The sequence below is a fragment of the Barbatula barbatula genome (assembly GCF_947034865.1).
Source record: "Barbatula barbatula genome assembly, chromosome: 10".
NCBI classification, from domain to species: Eukaryota; Metazoa; Chordata; class Actinopteri; order Cypriniformes; family Nemacheilidae; genus Barbatula; species Barbatula barbatula.
Genome location: NC_136773.1, coordinates 12573025 through 12588817, shown reverse-complemented (window position 1 = coordinate 12588817; position 15793 = coordinate 12573025). Strand labels below are relative to the sequence as shown.

At 38.4% G+C, this 15793-nt stretch overlaps 2 protein-coding genes across 3 annotated transcripts in view; both read right to left on the bottom strand.

The window, feature by feature from the left end:
- Positions 1-336: 336 nt before the first annotated feature.
- LOC306899768 (extracellular calcium-sensing receptor-like) lies at positions 337-4114 on the bottom strand (the record flags this gene model as incomplete). The annotated part of the gene is made up of 6 exons (XM_079466239.1): positions 3969-4114; positions 3314-3605; positions 2373-3191; positions 1570-1800; positions 1363-1486; positions 337-1235 (listed from the first exon to the last, which is right to left on the bottom strand). The coding sequence occupies exons 1-6, from the start codon at positions 4088-4090 to the stop codon at positions 337-339; spliced, it is 2487 nt and encodes an 828-aa protein (XP_079322365.1). The 5' UTR covers positions 4091-4114.
- Positions 4115-13362: 9248 nt separating this feature from the next.
- LOC306899195 (neprilysin-like) overlaps positions 13363-15793 on the bottom strand; it is a 44463-nt gene continuing 42032 nt past the window's right edge. For both annotated transcript variants that reach the window (XM_079465295.1, XM_079465296.1), the window contains exons 22-23: positions 15360-15436; positions 13363-15270 (exon numbers count right to left, since the gene is read on the bottom strand). In XM_079465295.1, the coding sequence (XP_079321421.1) occupies positions 15171-15270; positions 15360-15436 (177 nt within the window). In that variant the 3' untranslated portion in view covers positions 13363-15170. The remainder of the gene's footprint in view (positions 15271-15359; positions 15437-15793) is intronic.

Here is a 15793-nt window from a genome sequence, read left to right as displayed (position 1 = left end):
ATGCACAGTATATCTAAATAAATGTATACAATAAACATAACCTAATCATATTTATTGTAAAGCTAGGATTCAAAGTAAAGTACAATATATATGCATGTATAATGACACGTATGTTTCTCTCCCCCTTTATTATTTTTTGAAGTAAATTGATACATGGAAATAATCTCAAATCTATTCACAATAACTCAGTGTATAGCATCTAGACAGATAATGCCCTCATGAGCCTAAACAACTTGATTTTGTTAAGTTGAACTACATCATAATACATAGTGTTTTATGTTATTTAAAGGCCAAGAATTGTGCAAATATTTGTTAACTGGCTCTCATTATTTAACCCTATTTGGCCATCATGTTCTTTTTGGTATTTTTCTCAGGTCTAAGCAGAATGATGTAACACTTTGGAGTGAAGATACACAACAGCAGGCCGTAACTGGAGGCCAAAATGGCAAAAATCTCCACAGCCACTGTGTACTTGCCGGGTGAGCTGACATAAGCTGGAACAAACGCGATCCACACAGCGCAAAAGATCAACATGCTAAAAGTAATAAATTTAGCCTCATTGAAATTGTCTGGAAGTTTCCGTGCAAGAAAAGCCAGCAGGAAGCATACCACTGCAAGAAGGCCAATGTAGCCCAGCACCAGTACAAATCCCACTACTGATCCTACTGTGCACTCCAGGATCACATGAGCACCAAATTCTCCTCCTGAACTCTCTGTGGGCAAAGGAGGAGCCAACAACAGCCACAGCAAACATATGACAACCTGAACCAGTGTGCAAAAGAAGATGCCTGCCCTCTGCTGGATAGGCCCGAAGTACTGCATCAGGTTAGATCCAGGCAGAGTGGCCCGAAAAGCCACCAGCACCACCACAGTCTTACTGAGGACACAGGCGATGCAGATCACAAAGCTCACTCCAAATAGGGTGTGACGTAGCATGCAGTTCCACAGTGCAGGACGACCGATAAAAACAAGTGCACATAGGAAACAGAGTGTGAGTGATGCCAACAGAAGGAAGCTCAGCTCGGAGTTGTTGGCCCGCACGAGGGGTGTGTCACGATGATGGAAAAAGGCAGCCAGCACAGTTGTGGTAAGTGTTGCCCCAGTTACAGATAATACGGTCAGGACAACTCCCATTGTATCTTGTAAGGATAGAAACTCCACCACCTTTGGGATGCACTTTGTCCTCTCAGTGTTTGACCAGAAGTGTTCTGGACACCTGATGCATTCTGTTGAGTCTAAAGAATATTATAGAAAACATGGAGATGCATAAATGAATATTTTTTAAACCAACAATCTGACATCAAGATTGCTTTATCTTGTTGTCAATATGAATTTGAATATTTGTTTTACTAGTTTTAATACCTGTTTCATTACTTATTTCCCCTGCAGCACAAGGGAGGCAGTCGAAACAGCAGACAGGTTTTCCTTTTTGTACAGCTTGCCGAGTGCCCGGGAGACAGCTCACACTGCACACAGACACAGGTACCTGAATTACAGAAGAAAACTCCATCAACCTCACAGCAACCCTCGAACACACAATATCAGTATGCAAACATCACTGGATCCTACCTGGTCATCCCAGCCTCCTCCCCAAACCACCCGCTCAAGGTTTATGTTCAGCTCCTGACCTGCTCCTTTTGCCACATCAAATTGTCCAACATGGACAAAATTCACTGTTCCGCTTTCATCTACATGCCAGTTCATAATATCATAAGAGGCGGATGGCTCTCCATTATCTTCAAAATAGACCCGCTCACCCACAGGTGTTGTGAAGTTTACAGCATTTAAATACTGGAGAAGCTGTGAAAACACAACAACAAATTGAACACATGTATTTCCAATTTGATAAGCATTGATTTAATGTACATAAAAACCACATGATACATTTACAATTACTATGCAATACATATTTGCATAACTAACACATAAAAAACAGTAAGTGACTAGTTAAAATTTGGCATATTTACACTTATTGTAATGCCAGAGGAAAATGCACTTCCGTCCTGTAATGACTATCTATCTATCTATCTATCCATCTATCTTAAAGGACGACGTGTGTTAGGCCGCTTGGGCGGAGCATCTGTAACTTCTCCCGTTCACCTGTCAATCTGCTGCCAGTTCCACTTAAAAATGCAATGGCTGATTTTATACATCTAATCAAATCACAGAGAAAGCCATACCCACTCATCCCAAATTTCATTTCACTTGGTAATCCATCAAAATACGGAAGTAAAAACGATCACAACTTCTGGTTTACAGGGACTTTACGTTTTTTAAACTAAATTATTTTAACATCTTTAATTTTCTTGCCCTTCTCACTAGGGGCTGTAAAACCTGAATGTCAGAATGTCTGATTTTGTACATCTTTGTACCTCTCTGGTATTTATTTGGGTAACATCAGGACATTCTCCATGTTCAAATGGCCCTTTACCAGGCTGACAGTCCATCATGTTGTGAATGGCATTGGCAATAGCATACACAGCTTTATACACATTGTAAGTGACTCTGAGCTGTGAAACATCGGTGTAGATACGACCATGTTTCTCCACATTTTCTAATCCAGTGCATCTTGGTTTGTCAGATGAAGGCTCCCAATCCTGTGCCATCGAGCACCCAAAGATTTCTTCCCAAACATCTTTTACAAAAGGCTCATTTGGCTGCTTCAAAGGACTTAGCTGGGCAAGAAAAGAATCCAGACCCTGAATATCTGCCCTGCGCAAGGCAAAGCCAATGGTGCCTGCTAGAAAAGGAATGCTTGATGGGTCAAAGTATTGAGTGGTAGTGCTCCAGGCCTCTGTGGCTATCCACTGTTTGTTGGTCACATTCTGCTCCACGACTTCTTCAAACAGGACTTTTAGGTCTGGTCCAATGGCAAAAGTTACCACCACGCGAGCTGTGGAAGTCTGTATCCTCTCCACAATCCGTGCGATTCTGCTCTGTGAGTGTGATTTAGGGATGACTTCTAGATAGTTCAGACAGATTCCTGTGCCCTCCAGTTCTTTTAAGAGCAGCTGCACACCACTTTTACCATAATCATCATCTCCAGCAACCACACCGACCCAGGTCCAGTCCAGCAGACGCAGCAGACGGGCCATGGCCTTGGCCTGGAAGGCATCGCTGGGAACAGTGCGCAGGAAAGTGTGAAATCTGCGACTGTCACTGAGACAAGCACAGGACGCAAAGTAACTCACCTAGACAGAAAAAAACAAAGATAAGATCAGGGAAAACATTGTGTAAAAAGTGAAGTATTACATGTTTGGACACACTTTGTTTATTTAAACAATTTAGTTGTGATTGGTTCATTTCGTTATACCATAGGAATATCAAATACTCCCAGTGTGTCAGCTACCACCATTGAGGCAGAAGACCGGGCGTCTCCGATAATGACAGGCACCATCGGGGCTCCGTTGCACTCTTCTCCTGACATTTTCTCCTCCTGTCCTGTTACCAAAGCTAAAGCGGCACTCAGGGTTGTGCCTTCAGCAAGGCAGGTGTCGGCTATCAGATACCCCAGAGTAACATTTGGGAGCAGGACGGGGTCCAGATTAATCTCCTCCACCGTGAAGATCATAGCTTTGAGCCACCGGTATGAACGAAGGTCAACACTGAGAAAAAAAGTCAAATTGAATGCAAACTGTTGCATAACTTTTGAGGATGACGTTGATGCAGTACTGCTATACACATTGGCAAGGATTTAAAATGATAATACTTTATATTACCAAACATGTTTCTCCAAACACATAATATCCAAAAAAATATTATGGAGAAAAATGTTACTATTTATGACTAAATTACCTTGACAATGTTTATGCAAAATAAATAGGTTGGGAAGAAATAAAATACAGGTGACTTTACAGTTTCATTTAAAGTAAGATTTGTCCTTTCATGAGATTGCCTGTATATAACATCATGGTATTTTAAATCTTCCTAAACAACCCTGTTATTTTTTATGCTCACGCTATACTCACTCCTGGCATTGAGCACCCTTCTGTAATCGTATGAAGTCGTGTTCAGGCTCTGGTGCTTTAAAATGAACAGGAAACAGACCACCAATGATCACATCTCCTTCTTTATACAAACTCTCTGACATAGATCTACCCAACAGACCACAGGACAGGCCTGAACCACATACACAGACCATCTCAACAACTAAACCCACCACCCACAACCACACCATCAAACCCATCACTAAACAGAGAGAGAGACTGAGGGATGAGAAGTGCAGGATCACACATTTCCAACAAAGGCCAAGGGTTGGACAATATTCCTCTTTTGTAGACTTCATTTTGCCTGGGGCAAAAAAACATGTAACAAGAGAACAGGTGAGGTATGAGGTAATTGCAGAAAGCCCTTGTGGAGAGTCATTTTCCTGGGGCCCAAAAAGAATATAAAAAAACAACAACAGAGATTTTTTGCTATTTAATGTTGTTGTGTAGATAAAAGCATTATAATTTTTTTGTGTAAACTAATTAGTAAAACTAATTATTTTGTAATTAAAAAATAAAAGATCGCTAAATAAATCTGAGATTGATAACAAAATTATTTGCGTTGCGTGCAAACCTTTGACATTTTTCTTTGTGCACTTCAAAAACTTTCACTCTCAATTTTACCATTGCCCCTCAAACTGTCAAATATATTCAAATAAGATAAATGTGTCTGTTTTGCATGATTTATAGAAAAGAAAAGCATCCTGTTACTCTGAAAGCGTAATATGCTCTCACCTTCTCCGAGTGCTTTGGGGGTGCAGAGGTCCAGAGAAACATACCAGACATCGGGTGTAAAGACGGATTCTGTTGCTATGGTGACATGTGGGACCAGTGGGAACATTTTGTTCTGTAAATAAGTTCTCAAGCTAAGTTAAGGAGGACTTCTAAGTGATACATCAAGAAGTCTATAAATATTAATGCATATTTGTGTGCATATTTTTATTTATTTACACATCTTGTTTCAGACATAAATAAAGCATCTAAAAAATGTCCCCTGCAAGACAGGCCAGGTTTTAAAATCTTTGGAAAGAGTCTTAAATCAGGAAAAGACAGAACCCATCAGGCTCACATAAAAGTCATCAGGTCATAAAATATTCCACACCTGCTGGATGATGAAACAAATGAGAATCTAAACCTGTTTAAGGCTTGTGATTTTATGTTCTTCACGTTTATGTAAAATAGAGCCATAATAAAATTGAGAATGCTGTTCACTATACTATACTATACTATACTAAACTATAATGTACTATACTATACTATACTATACTATACTATACTATACTATACTATACTATACTATACTATACTATACTGACTTTGGCCATTAACAAGTACTCCTGATTTGTATGTGTCTGATTTGTATTTGTGGCAATAATGAGAAAGCCAGCTGGATCAGTGCTGAGGGACGGGACAACAGTTACAGACCACTTTGGATGACGGAACCACGCAGTGTTTACGTCTTGCGAAGTCGTCTATAAAAATGCAGTGAGGAGTAAACATACAAACAGCACAACAGCACATAAACAAACAGCACCACCCTCTGGTGGCCAAAGCTGTCTACTTTCACCTGAGTCTGAGACACCGTGGGCATCAAAGAGTGAATATGGAAGTATTTTAATGATGCATGTTGCATGTTGAACTATCACTTATCAAAAATAAACGTGGCGGATTACCAGTGCTTGCATGTTTGCACAATTCAATATGGTTGTACAATTAAGATGTGAATATCTCAAATTGAAACATGTCACACACAGCTTCACCATTTAAAAGTTCAATAATCAAAATTCACCTTTTAGATTTCATAAAAATAATTAAACTTGTTTTAAAATTCAACCTTTAATATTCAACAGAAAAGTTTCAGTTCATATTATTTCGGTTAAAAAACTGCTTCCACAAATTCAGTTGTTCAAATTCAGCTTGAAATTTCACATCCGGGAATCCCAGGGGAAGCAATCGAGCGGTGATTCTGCCTGCTGCCAGACTGCTTCACCAGCAGGTGAAGCAAATCGGTTGTGGCGAAGACCAAAGCAAGAAATGCACAGTCCACTCATCTGTTCAATTAAGTGAAATTACCTTTTCTCATAGATCTCTTCTTATGCATCATCAACATTTTCAGAAATGTTACTGATGCTTGCCCTGCCAAGCAGTCCGCACAGACACACTCTAGGCCTATTATGCTCAGACTCTGACTGCACTATACCATACAACTATACAACCTGCTTCAACACATTATGTTCATATAAACACTCCCAATGTGTGCTTCTGTTTATATGACCTTGCAGCAATCTCTACAGACTTTCTTTTTATTTTCCTCAGATGATCTTGACATTATCAGAAAATGCTGAAAACCATCATCTACTATTTCGGGTATGGGTCACCATATCTGATAAATAGGTGACTTCACTATCATTTAAACATCTAAGTCAACCATAAGCAGATCATTCAGGGTGCTGATGTTGCCCCAGCCAGGCAATAGACATTGTTCCATTCTGCAAGATAAAGCAGAGTCTAAGTGTCTTCAATCCACACACACATATTTTTCCATTTAAGGTGGACAGTAAAAATGTGACAAAACATGAGCCATCGGTTGCAATTCGCAACCTCAACACTAGATACCACCAAAATCTCCACATTGCTCCTATCAATTCTCGCGTTTGACATATCACTCATACAAACCATTTCGAGGTCATCTCGAACAAATAACAGGTCCTTCACGATGGTGAGAAGAACATCAGTTTGAAGACTCCACTCATGAACCTCGTCTAGGACCAGATGACTATTTCACGTTTACATATTTTCACTGTTATTTCTTAAATATTTCAGTTAGATGTTAAAAGAAAACTTGCACAGACTATTTCCACTTTGGAATGAGATTTTTACACTGCACTGTCACTCATAGAATATTAGCACTGTATTACTTGGGATATTTTTTTATTAAAGTAATGACATCTGTACTTCAGAACTCTTAGCTCCTAGACCCACAACACCACAACCTGTGTCACCCAGCACATTTCACAGTAAGCTCAGGCTGACTGATTTGTTGCTGTGTGTGACATAGTCAGAGAAACGCAGCCACCGGGAAGATATTTCACTTCCTAGTAGCCTACCTTATATAACATCACCTTTTTACTGCTTATATAATAATTCACCAGATTAACTTTAACTCTGAGTGTCTTGAATTGAATATCCTGATATCAAAAGGAGATTATTAATTTAAAACTCAGTAGGTTCTCCCATCATAAAACGTTTGCCTATGTGGTGTTTCACTTGATGTTCTGTCAACCAGATCACCTGTACATTCATCGTTCTCTCCTTATTTTCTCTCGAGCTGATCAATACAACAACAGAGTGATGCTTTCTGTGATCCCGCCTCAGGCATGTTCAAGTACACACAAGAGTCTGTGCACAGCATCTATTTCCCCACACCTCTAATGTGCTGGAAAATGACTGTAAATAGCCTAAGGGCTCTGGAGCTCAGTTCTGCTCCACTAATGGCTGGTAATAACTCATTTTACCTCAATCATACTAATCATCGCATCCACTTTTGCATCAGTTTGAAATTTTGCAACTTCATCTGCCTCACTTTTTTTCTTTTGAAATGGAAAATAACAGATCATCACTCGACGGATTCTTTATATGCTGTTTTTGCAGCCGTATGGTTCGCCGTGTCCACAATACGGGTTAGAGTTAGTGGAATCTAGAAATAAGATGTTGACTACACAAAGATATTAAATGAAATAATAATTCTATATTTACTGTCATGTCCAACTTATTCTAACACTTTCATAATTATTAAATAGATTTTTTTCTAATGAGCTACGTTCTGTGGAACAATACTGTAATGTATGTTTAACACACAAAACCTCAATAAGAATAACCTGTATGCTTTGTGCTTTACACGGATATGGTCATTTAGTTATTTTGTTTCTTTGATTCAGTCAGGCTTGTCTACGGTGCAGTCTCTCTTCCATCCTCACTATCTGCCGTCAGAGATATGGAACCCAGGCACCACAATGGGACAATTCATGGAGACTAACAGAGGTCTTTGTTCAGCTTGATATGATGAATAATAACTCTGGGATTCCGAGGGCCAGAGTGATTTCTGATAACCCAGCTAGTTTATCTCTATAAACTGAATGGACAATACAGGGGATGTTACTATGTTTCAGCCAGAGAAGGCTGAACGGGAGTATTGTTTCTGTAGGGTTTGTGTTATGGGTTTGGGCAACAGTAGTCGAAACAGTAGACAGGTTTTCCTTTTTGCACAGCTTTTCTAGTGTCCAGTTCGCACAGCACACAGGCACCTGAACGGTTTCAATGGAATTACGTGCCATGATAAAATGGTAACTTACTCCTGTTGAAATATATAGTAATTTCTTTCATAGTTTGCAAAGTAGTACTTGGTGGGGTGTAATCTGCTATATGTGACCCAGATCGTTTGATTGCTTCCGTGGCTGCAATATGAACTCAGCATGTTTCCTAAATGTGTATGAACATATTATGGTATTGTAAAATAATACTACCTATACATATGTTTAACTTGATAGTTTACGTAATTTACTTGCTATTTCTTTTGCTTATTATCAGAAAACATCTAAGGGGCTTTCTTCTTTTCTGATGTGTACCGAAAGGGAAGTTTGGGCCACAAAAGCGTGCATGGGCATTAACGTTTGTTTTTGTTGTTTCATTGAAACCGTCTATAGAAGAAGAAAACACCATCAACCTCACACAAACCCTAACAACAAAATATCTCAGCACATCAAGCACTTAGGAGAGAACACAGAATCAAATTGCTTCCTTACACAAACACATACGCTGGGTTTTCAAGTTTAATGGGGACTTTAGACATACAGAGATTAAAAGAGTAAATTGGGTTGGTTTGTTAATTATTCAATTTTACAAACATAAATATAAAGTATTTCTGTGTATACACAGTTGCTTTATCATTACTCTTTGATTGTGACATTCTTATTCTGTTCTGGGAAGGGCCAGCAGAGATCTTTCATCATACAGCGAAAGAGAAGGAATGAAAGAGCAGGTTACACAAAAATATAGATCTATACCAGCTTGAATTTCTCGATGAAAATGAAAACTGTATGTGGTGATAATTGCTTTAGGCTTATTTCCCGATAAAGAATTCATGTGTTAGTTTGTTTATAGAGAATGTGACTGTTGTCATGTGCATTTATCCTATTTCAATACTCCGTCAAATGTGGAAGGGAATGTATTGTATAAACAATCCATGTGTTAATTACATTTGTCTTATTGTGCAATAGCATTTACCATTTTGGAATATTCGTGAATCTTTGAATTCCCCTTAAATGCCCGAAAAACATCACCACAGTCTTAGGACAGAGGTGATGTAGACACCAAAACTCACTCCAAACAGGGTGAGATGTAGCATCCAGTTCCACAGTGCAGGAAGATCGATAAAAACAAGTGCACAGAAGAAACAGAGTGTGAGTTATGCCAACAAAAGGAAGCTCAGCTCGGAATTGTTGGCCACACATACAAAACCTTTAAATTACTTTAAGTGTACATCTATAGTACTTAATGATATATGTGGTATATATAATGTATTCATAGACCTATAAGTTTTTGATATGAAGAAGACTGGACTAATTTTAATGATGCCCTCAAACTGTTAAAGACCAGGGCACCTCTTTTGTATTTCAATGAGATAAATGTTTTGCAAGATTTATAGAAAAGCATCCTGTTATTGCATAAAGAATAATATGCTCTTACCTCTCTCTCTCCCTGTCTGTCTTATTGAGTGTTGTTAACCTGAAGTGATCATGAGAGTGCTTTGGGGGGTGCAGAGGACCAGAGACACATACCAGACATCAGGTGGAGAGAGGGATGCTGTTGCTATGGCGATGCGTGGGACCAGTGAGATTTGTTTCACATTTTGTCGTGTAAATATGAGTTCTTAAGCAAAGTTTAAAAGTACTGGTTACATTAAGACATCATCTTTTAATATTAATGCATATTTGTGTACATAAAATATTCTATTTTTTTCAGAAATAATAGAATCATCTCCTGCAAGACAGTCGAGGTAATAAAATCCTCGAAAATATAAAAAGGACCAACACTCTTAAATCAGGCACATGGCCGGAACTTAACCTTTACCCTGTGACACATCACCAGTTTGTGATATGAATATACTCTATAGGACCTAATGCAAACTGACATTTAAAAATCTGTCTTACTCCACCCTGTCGTCCAGCTGCAAAGCTGCATTTAAATAGTGCCATAAAAACCTGCCAGTGCTGTGTGAAAGAAAATTGTGTTTTATCTAATACAACTACATGCTCACATAAAAGTCATCACATATTCCACACCTGCTGGATGATCAAACGAATGAGAATCTAAACCTGCTTATGGCTCATGGTTTTATATGCTCTTCACGTTTATTCAAAATGTGTATGAAGGCCTGTGAGGCGAAAGCAGCATTGCATGCTGTGAGGTATAAAATAACTTTCTATATTATAACGTCTTATCCCCAAATAGTGACAAAAATGTCCCGTCTGATTCACGATTGAAATTGTATCAGGCATTAAATCAAGCAAAGTCAACCTCACATAATTTTTTTAATATATGCAGTTCCTTTTGTTGCCACATGATGTCGTTGTATCACCCATTGTATTTCATATTTCCATTGCAGAGGATAGTTATTGTGACCAGCAAACATCCCTTTCAAGTTCTTGAAGTCTGGAGAAGGAAAAGGTAAAAGGTGTATGTTGTAAGTGAGATGAGAATTTGTCCTTTTTGAGAGTCACCGCGCTTTTGTTGCTCATTTTTGTGTGTCATATTTGTTTGTTAATAATTGACACAGCTCATTCTTTTCTCCTGTTGTTCTTTCACTCCACCCCATTCACGGAATGAATTCTGTTATGACTGAAATCAAACTTGTTCCTCTTTCTTTTAAAAAAAAAACATGATAAATTACACAACTAACAAACAACAGCTGGGGCGTAAGCAAACACTGAGTATTCAGGCTAAATACAAATTAACTATTTGAATTGGAGTCCTTTAATTGTTTCTCTCTCAAAAATACGTTGCACAAATCTTATCAATATTAGAGCAATACTGCAAAACTGGAACGTTAGTGTTGGTCACTTACTTTGATCTTATCATGATATCTGTTTGACACATACAATTTGAGGTTATATATCTTTGCTTAAATCAAGTTATTTTAAAATAACGTTAGCCACAAAATCGGATACAATTTAAAGAAACCCAAATATTTTTAATTCGGTCCTCATTTACTCACCCTGACTAAAAGTTCTTTGACTACCATAGTAGGGAAATTGCTTTTGACATTTCGTCGTCCTGTTCAACACAAAATAAGGTATTTTGAAATACATTTCCCTGTGTTCATCAGAATTTGGAATTTGGAACAAATGGAGGGTGAGTAAATGAAGACCATTTTTGATTTGTGGTTGTAATGAAGATCCATAAAAGGGAAAGAAGGAGGCAGGAACCGGCGAACATTTAACAAACTTTACTTCTGTGTTTATTGTTTGTTTATTTTGGATTAAAGACTGGCAGCCACCTCAGGGTAGACTGCCGGCCATAAAACATAAACACAAACTTAACACATGTCCGGACCCGGTCCTCTCTCGTCAACAGTCCTGCCGGTCGTCCTTTTAAGCTCCCGATCTCCTCCGTAAAATATGCGGGACCGGTGCTACTTGATAGATTGTTGTGATTCATCCAACTCAATGAGCTGCTAAGAAGTAACTTCTGTTCAGAGCATTTAAGATATGCCATGGTTTCACGCCATCGCATGCCACTGTCCCCACACAGCACCTCTTCAGCCAGGGGTCATGTCACTAGTAAATCCACATCATGGGAAAAAACAAACAACATACAGCAGTGAGATGTTCGCGCAAAGGACACAGTGACAGATTTATTACTGAAAGCTATTACTGAAAGGTTTTCTGTGTACCAAACCCCTCCTCCTCTTCTGAGAAAAGTTTGAAACTAGCCTGCTTATTAGTGTGGGGTCATTACCAGTCATCCCTGGTTGGAGAAGGTCTTAGCGGTACTATTATATGGTGTGTCATTTTGAGCCCTGTATAGGTCTTACAAATGCTCATCATTTCACTCTGATACGCATAAATATTGTCAGTGAATCGCCAATCTTGTCAAGTGTTTTTGCCATTTAATTTGGCCTCTTGATAATATATGACAACTTTTATTCCCTGTGTATTGAAATTTACATTTAATCAATTAGCAGATGCTTTTATCCAAAGCGACTTACAGAGAGTGCAGTGAGCATGTGTCCGATGAAATATATCTCAGGTGTCTCGGTGTACAGTATATGTACAGTACAATAAGTTTATGATGACTCTGTCAGGGTTTACAGTATTTTACTCTGAACTCTGGCCTGCGAGATCCATTTTCCTGCCGAGTAACCCTGGAAAAACACACCTGAACAAGCTTATCGGAGTCTTTTCAGAAATGGACGCGTTCAACTTAATATGGATCTGCACAGATTGCTTGGTGATACATTAAAATACCACAAGAACGATTCAAATACATACTAAACAGTCAATTCAATCATTGTTTGTGATGGAGTAATTATTTTCTGTATGACAGTTCTGCATACTTTGGAAAGGGGAGCAAGGCGAGATAGTGTTTATTTCCTTCTAAATAATGCAATAAATATTGTTTTAGAGTAGACATATTGGTGGTCATGTTGATCCACTTGCTGTACCACTAAAACCTAAAACTAAGGACACAAAAAAGACACAGAATCACTGCAGTGTTGAACCTAAACTTGGGTGGAAATTACAATGCAATAACTCATTTTGTCCTCATAAAACAAATCATTATGTTTTAGTTAAAACAAGCAAGTGTATCATTAGCGTTCATCAGCTTCATATAACAATAGAATTGGCAATAAAAAGGCCCCACATTTATAGAAAACAAACATCATTACAGAGTGATTGGTGTGGTCATGGCTTTCAGTTCAAGTTACAATCCTAACTGCAAGCCAACAAATCTGTTTTATGGGGTGGGTGACAGCTTGAGGTATTTTTAATCGTAAAGGTAGTCTGCAGGACTGAGATGATGGAGTGAAGAGAGGAAAATCTGTGGTGATGCTTTACGATGTTCATGTGCACTTTGAAGCACTTTGACCTTTGCGTGGCTCCACGTTGAAGTGTGGACCCTAACTGACTCTCAATGAATGCTGTAAGGCATTGCATAGAGAAAAATGACAGTGTTTCTTTTCACGGATTCGCTGATAAGCTTTGCTCCCAGGGCTTGCTTGCCTGCCAAAGAAAATGCCAGAGAAGTTGCCTGTTTTTATTCCCCATTTTTTATCTAAGTGGAAATGATCCTGAGAAAGAAAATGTGCAACAGAGATAGGTTTTACATTGACAGTTTATTAATAAAAAAATTATCTTTAGTATCTAAATACAGGCATCTGAGGTATATCTGTCTGTTGAGATTTTGGTGGTGTTGGCAGTGTTTGAAAGCATTAAATTCCCCAAACAAATGATTATGGTGTTTTTGACGCAGCACAGAAAAGCTTTCTGGCACAAATGGGAAATTCATGTATTTTTTTAACTATCCCAATGCCTTCCAAAAGAAATACCTTGCGCTTCTTCAAATACATCAAAACTGTACCTAATCACAAACAAATCACAACATATCAGTTTTAAAGGGATAGTTCACCCAAAAAAGAAAATTCTGTCATTATTTACTCACACTCTTGTTTTTCCAAACCATTGTTGTGAAAATATGGACAAGATCCGTTGTTGTTACCCAACCATGGTTACTTTATAACAGAACGGTTGGTTTTGTCATATTTTAACCAACAATGGGTTGAAACAACACAGGATTTTTAGCCCTGCAGGTCGGAAACTGTTACAGTGTCCATTTTTCAGACAAACACAAAATCACAAATGCAATTGTAAAATTCTTTGGCATTAAAATGTATTGTGTGTGTGTGGATTGGTCTCAATATAACTCATTTTGCCTTGTAGCCTTCATAGGACAACATCAGTAGATGTTTTAAGTCAATAAAGCGGGACATGCTGCAGATTGCTTGTCACAAGCACACCCGCTTATACAAGCAAAAGTCAAGGCTAGCACATACAATGGAAAAAGAAAAACAAGCAAATTAGGACTAACACACATGCCAAACACATTCATTCAAATAATGTAAGACATTAACATGTCCTGTTAACATAAACATACCAAATCTGATAAATTGAGGGGAACTTCTTAAAGGTCCAGTCAGAGAAATGTAGCGGCAAGGTTGCGAATTGCAACCAACCGTTCACTCCACCCCTCCCCTCGAAACACTATGAAGGCTGACAGAACATGGCGAATTACATGCAAGGGGACCCGCGGCGTATTTAGATAGAAGTAGCTCATTCTAAGGTAATAAAAACATAATGCTTCATTGTGTTAGCTCTTTATACACCTCTGAAGGCGTAGCTATGTATATTATATTGCATTTATATCAATAGATCATCCCAAAATTACACATTGGACCTTTAAGTATAATCTTTTTGATCCTCATGACAATTTTCTAAGGAAGTTACAAATTACAAACGAGTCTACATATTTAAATTCCATTGTGATGATGTATGAAAATTAATTCATGTAAAATAAATGAATACACATAACATTTTCTTGTAATTCATTGAAATAACTGTCAACTCCCATTGTGTTATACATAATATTTCTTGGCATATCTGTGTGGCATTATAGCTAACTGAATCTACTCTGGTTGACCAATGTTGGTACAAGCACTGGACGTATACTGATGTTGCGATAAATATGTATATACATAATGCTACTGATATTTCCAATTCACAGTTTTACTTGAAATTAGCATAATGCGATACAAAACTTTAACATTATCTCTACATAATCGTCACCCTAAATTTGACATTGTGTATGCAAACAGAAAGAGCCATGGATTGAGTAATGATCTCACAAACTAAAACTGCCTGTTGCTTATACGAAGGAGTGTATTGAGATGTCTCCCCTTTCTGTGTATGGCTCAAGTGCGCCGGTGGAGTTGAGCATAGCGACCCTAGCTTACCCTGTTGAGAATACTTCTCAGCTTCTGCTATGGTGATCTAATACTTAGCAGAGTGTTGAGAGAGTCTACGGACCACAGGCCCTCGATAAAACCCTCATCATCTGGTCCACGAGCAATCACCACACCCGGCAAGTCTTAGCAGGCACCATATAGTCATTGTTCTGGCACTGGAAGGCTTTGGCAAACTCTGGGAAGTTCTGTAATGACCCAAGAACTCTGCACAAATAGAAATGGCATTGTAACATTGTGAAGGGAGGAAGATAGAAGACGTGTCAATCGTTGTCTGTGAATAAAGATGCGTGTACCTGAACTTCCCTGGACTGTGAACTTCAGTTTTGATGGAGTTGACAGCATGCTCTGGTCTGTGTGTTCCACACCACACCTTGAAAGCAAAGTAATGATGTTCAGGAAGTTTCACTAAGCCATTGCTTAACGGAAAAGTTCACCCAAAACTGAAAATGCTGTCATCATTTACTCAAATCTGTATAAGATTTATTTGTCCTAATGAACACAGATATTTGGAAGAATGCTTACAACCAAACAGTTCAGCCACCATTGACTACCATGGTAGGAAAATTGCTTTATAAATTTCTTTGTTCTGTTGAACACAAAAGAAGATATTTTGAAGAATGTAGGAAACCAAACCGTTCTGGGGAACTTTTGACTACCACTGTAATTTTTCCTCAATTGTGGCCAAGAACTGTTTGGTTACAAGCATTCTTTCAAATATGTTTCTCTG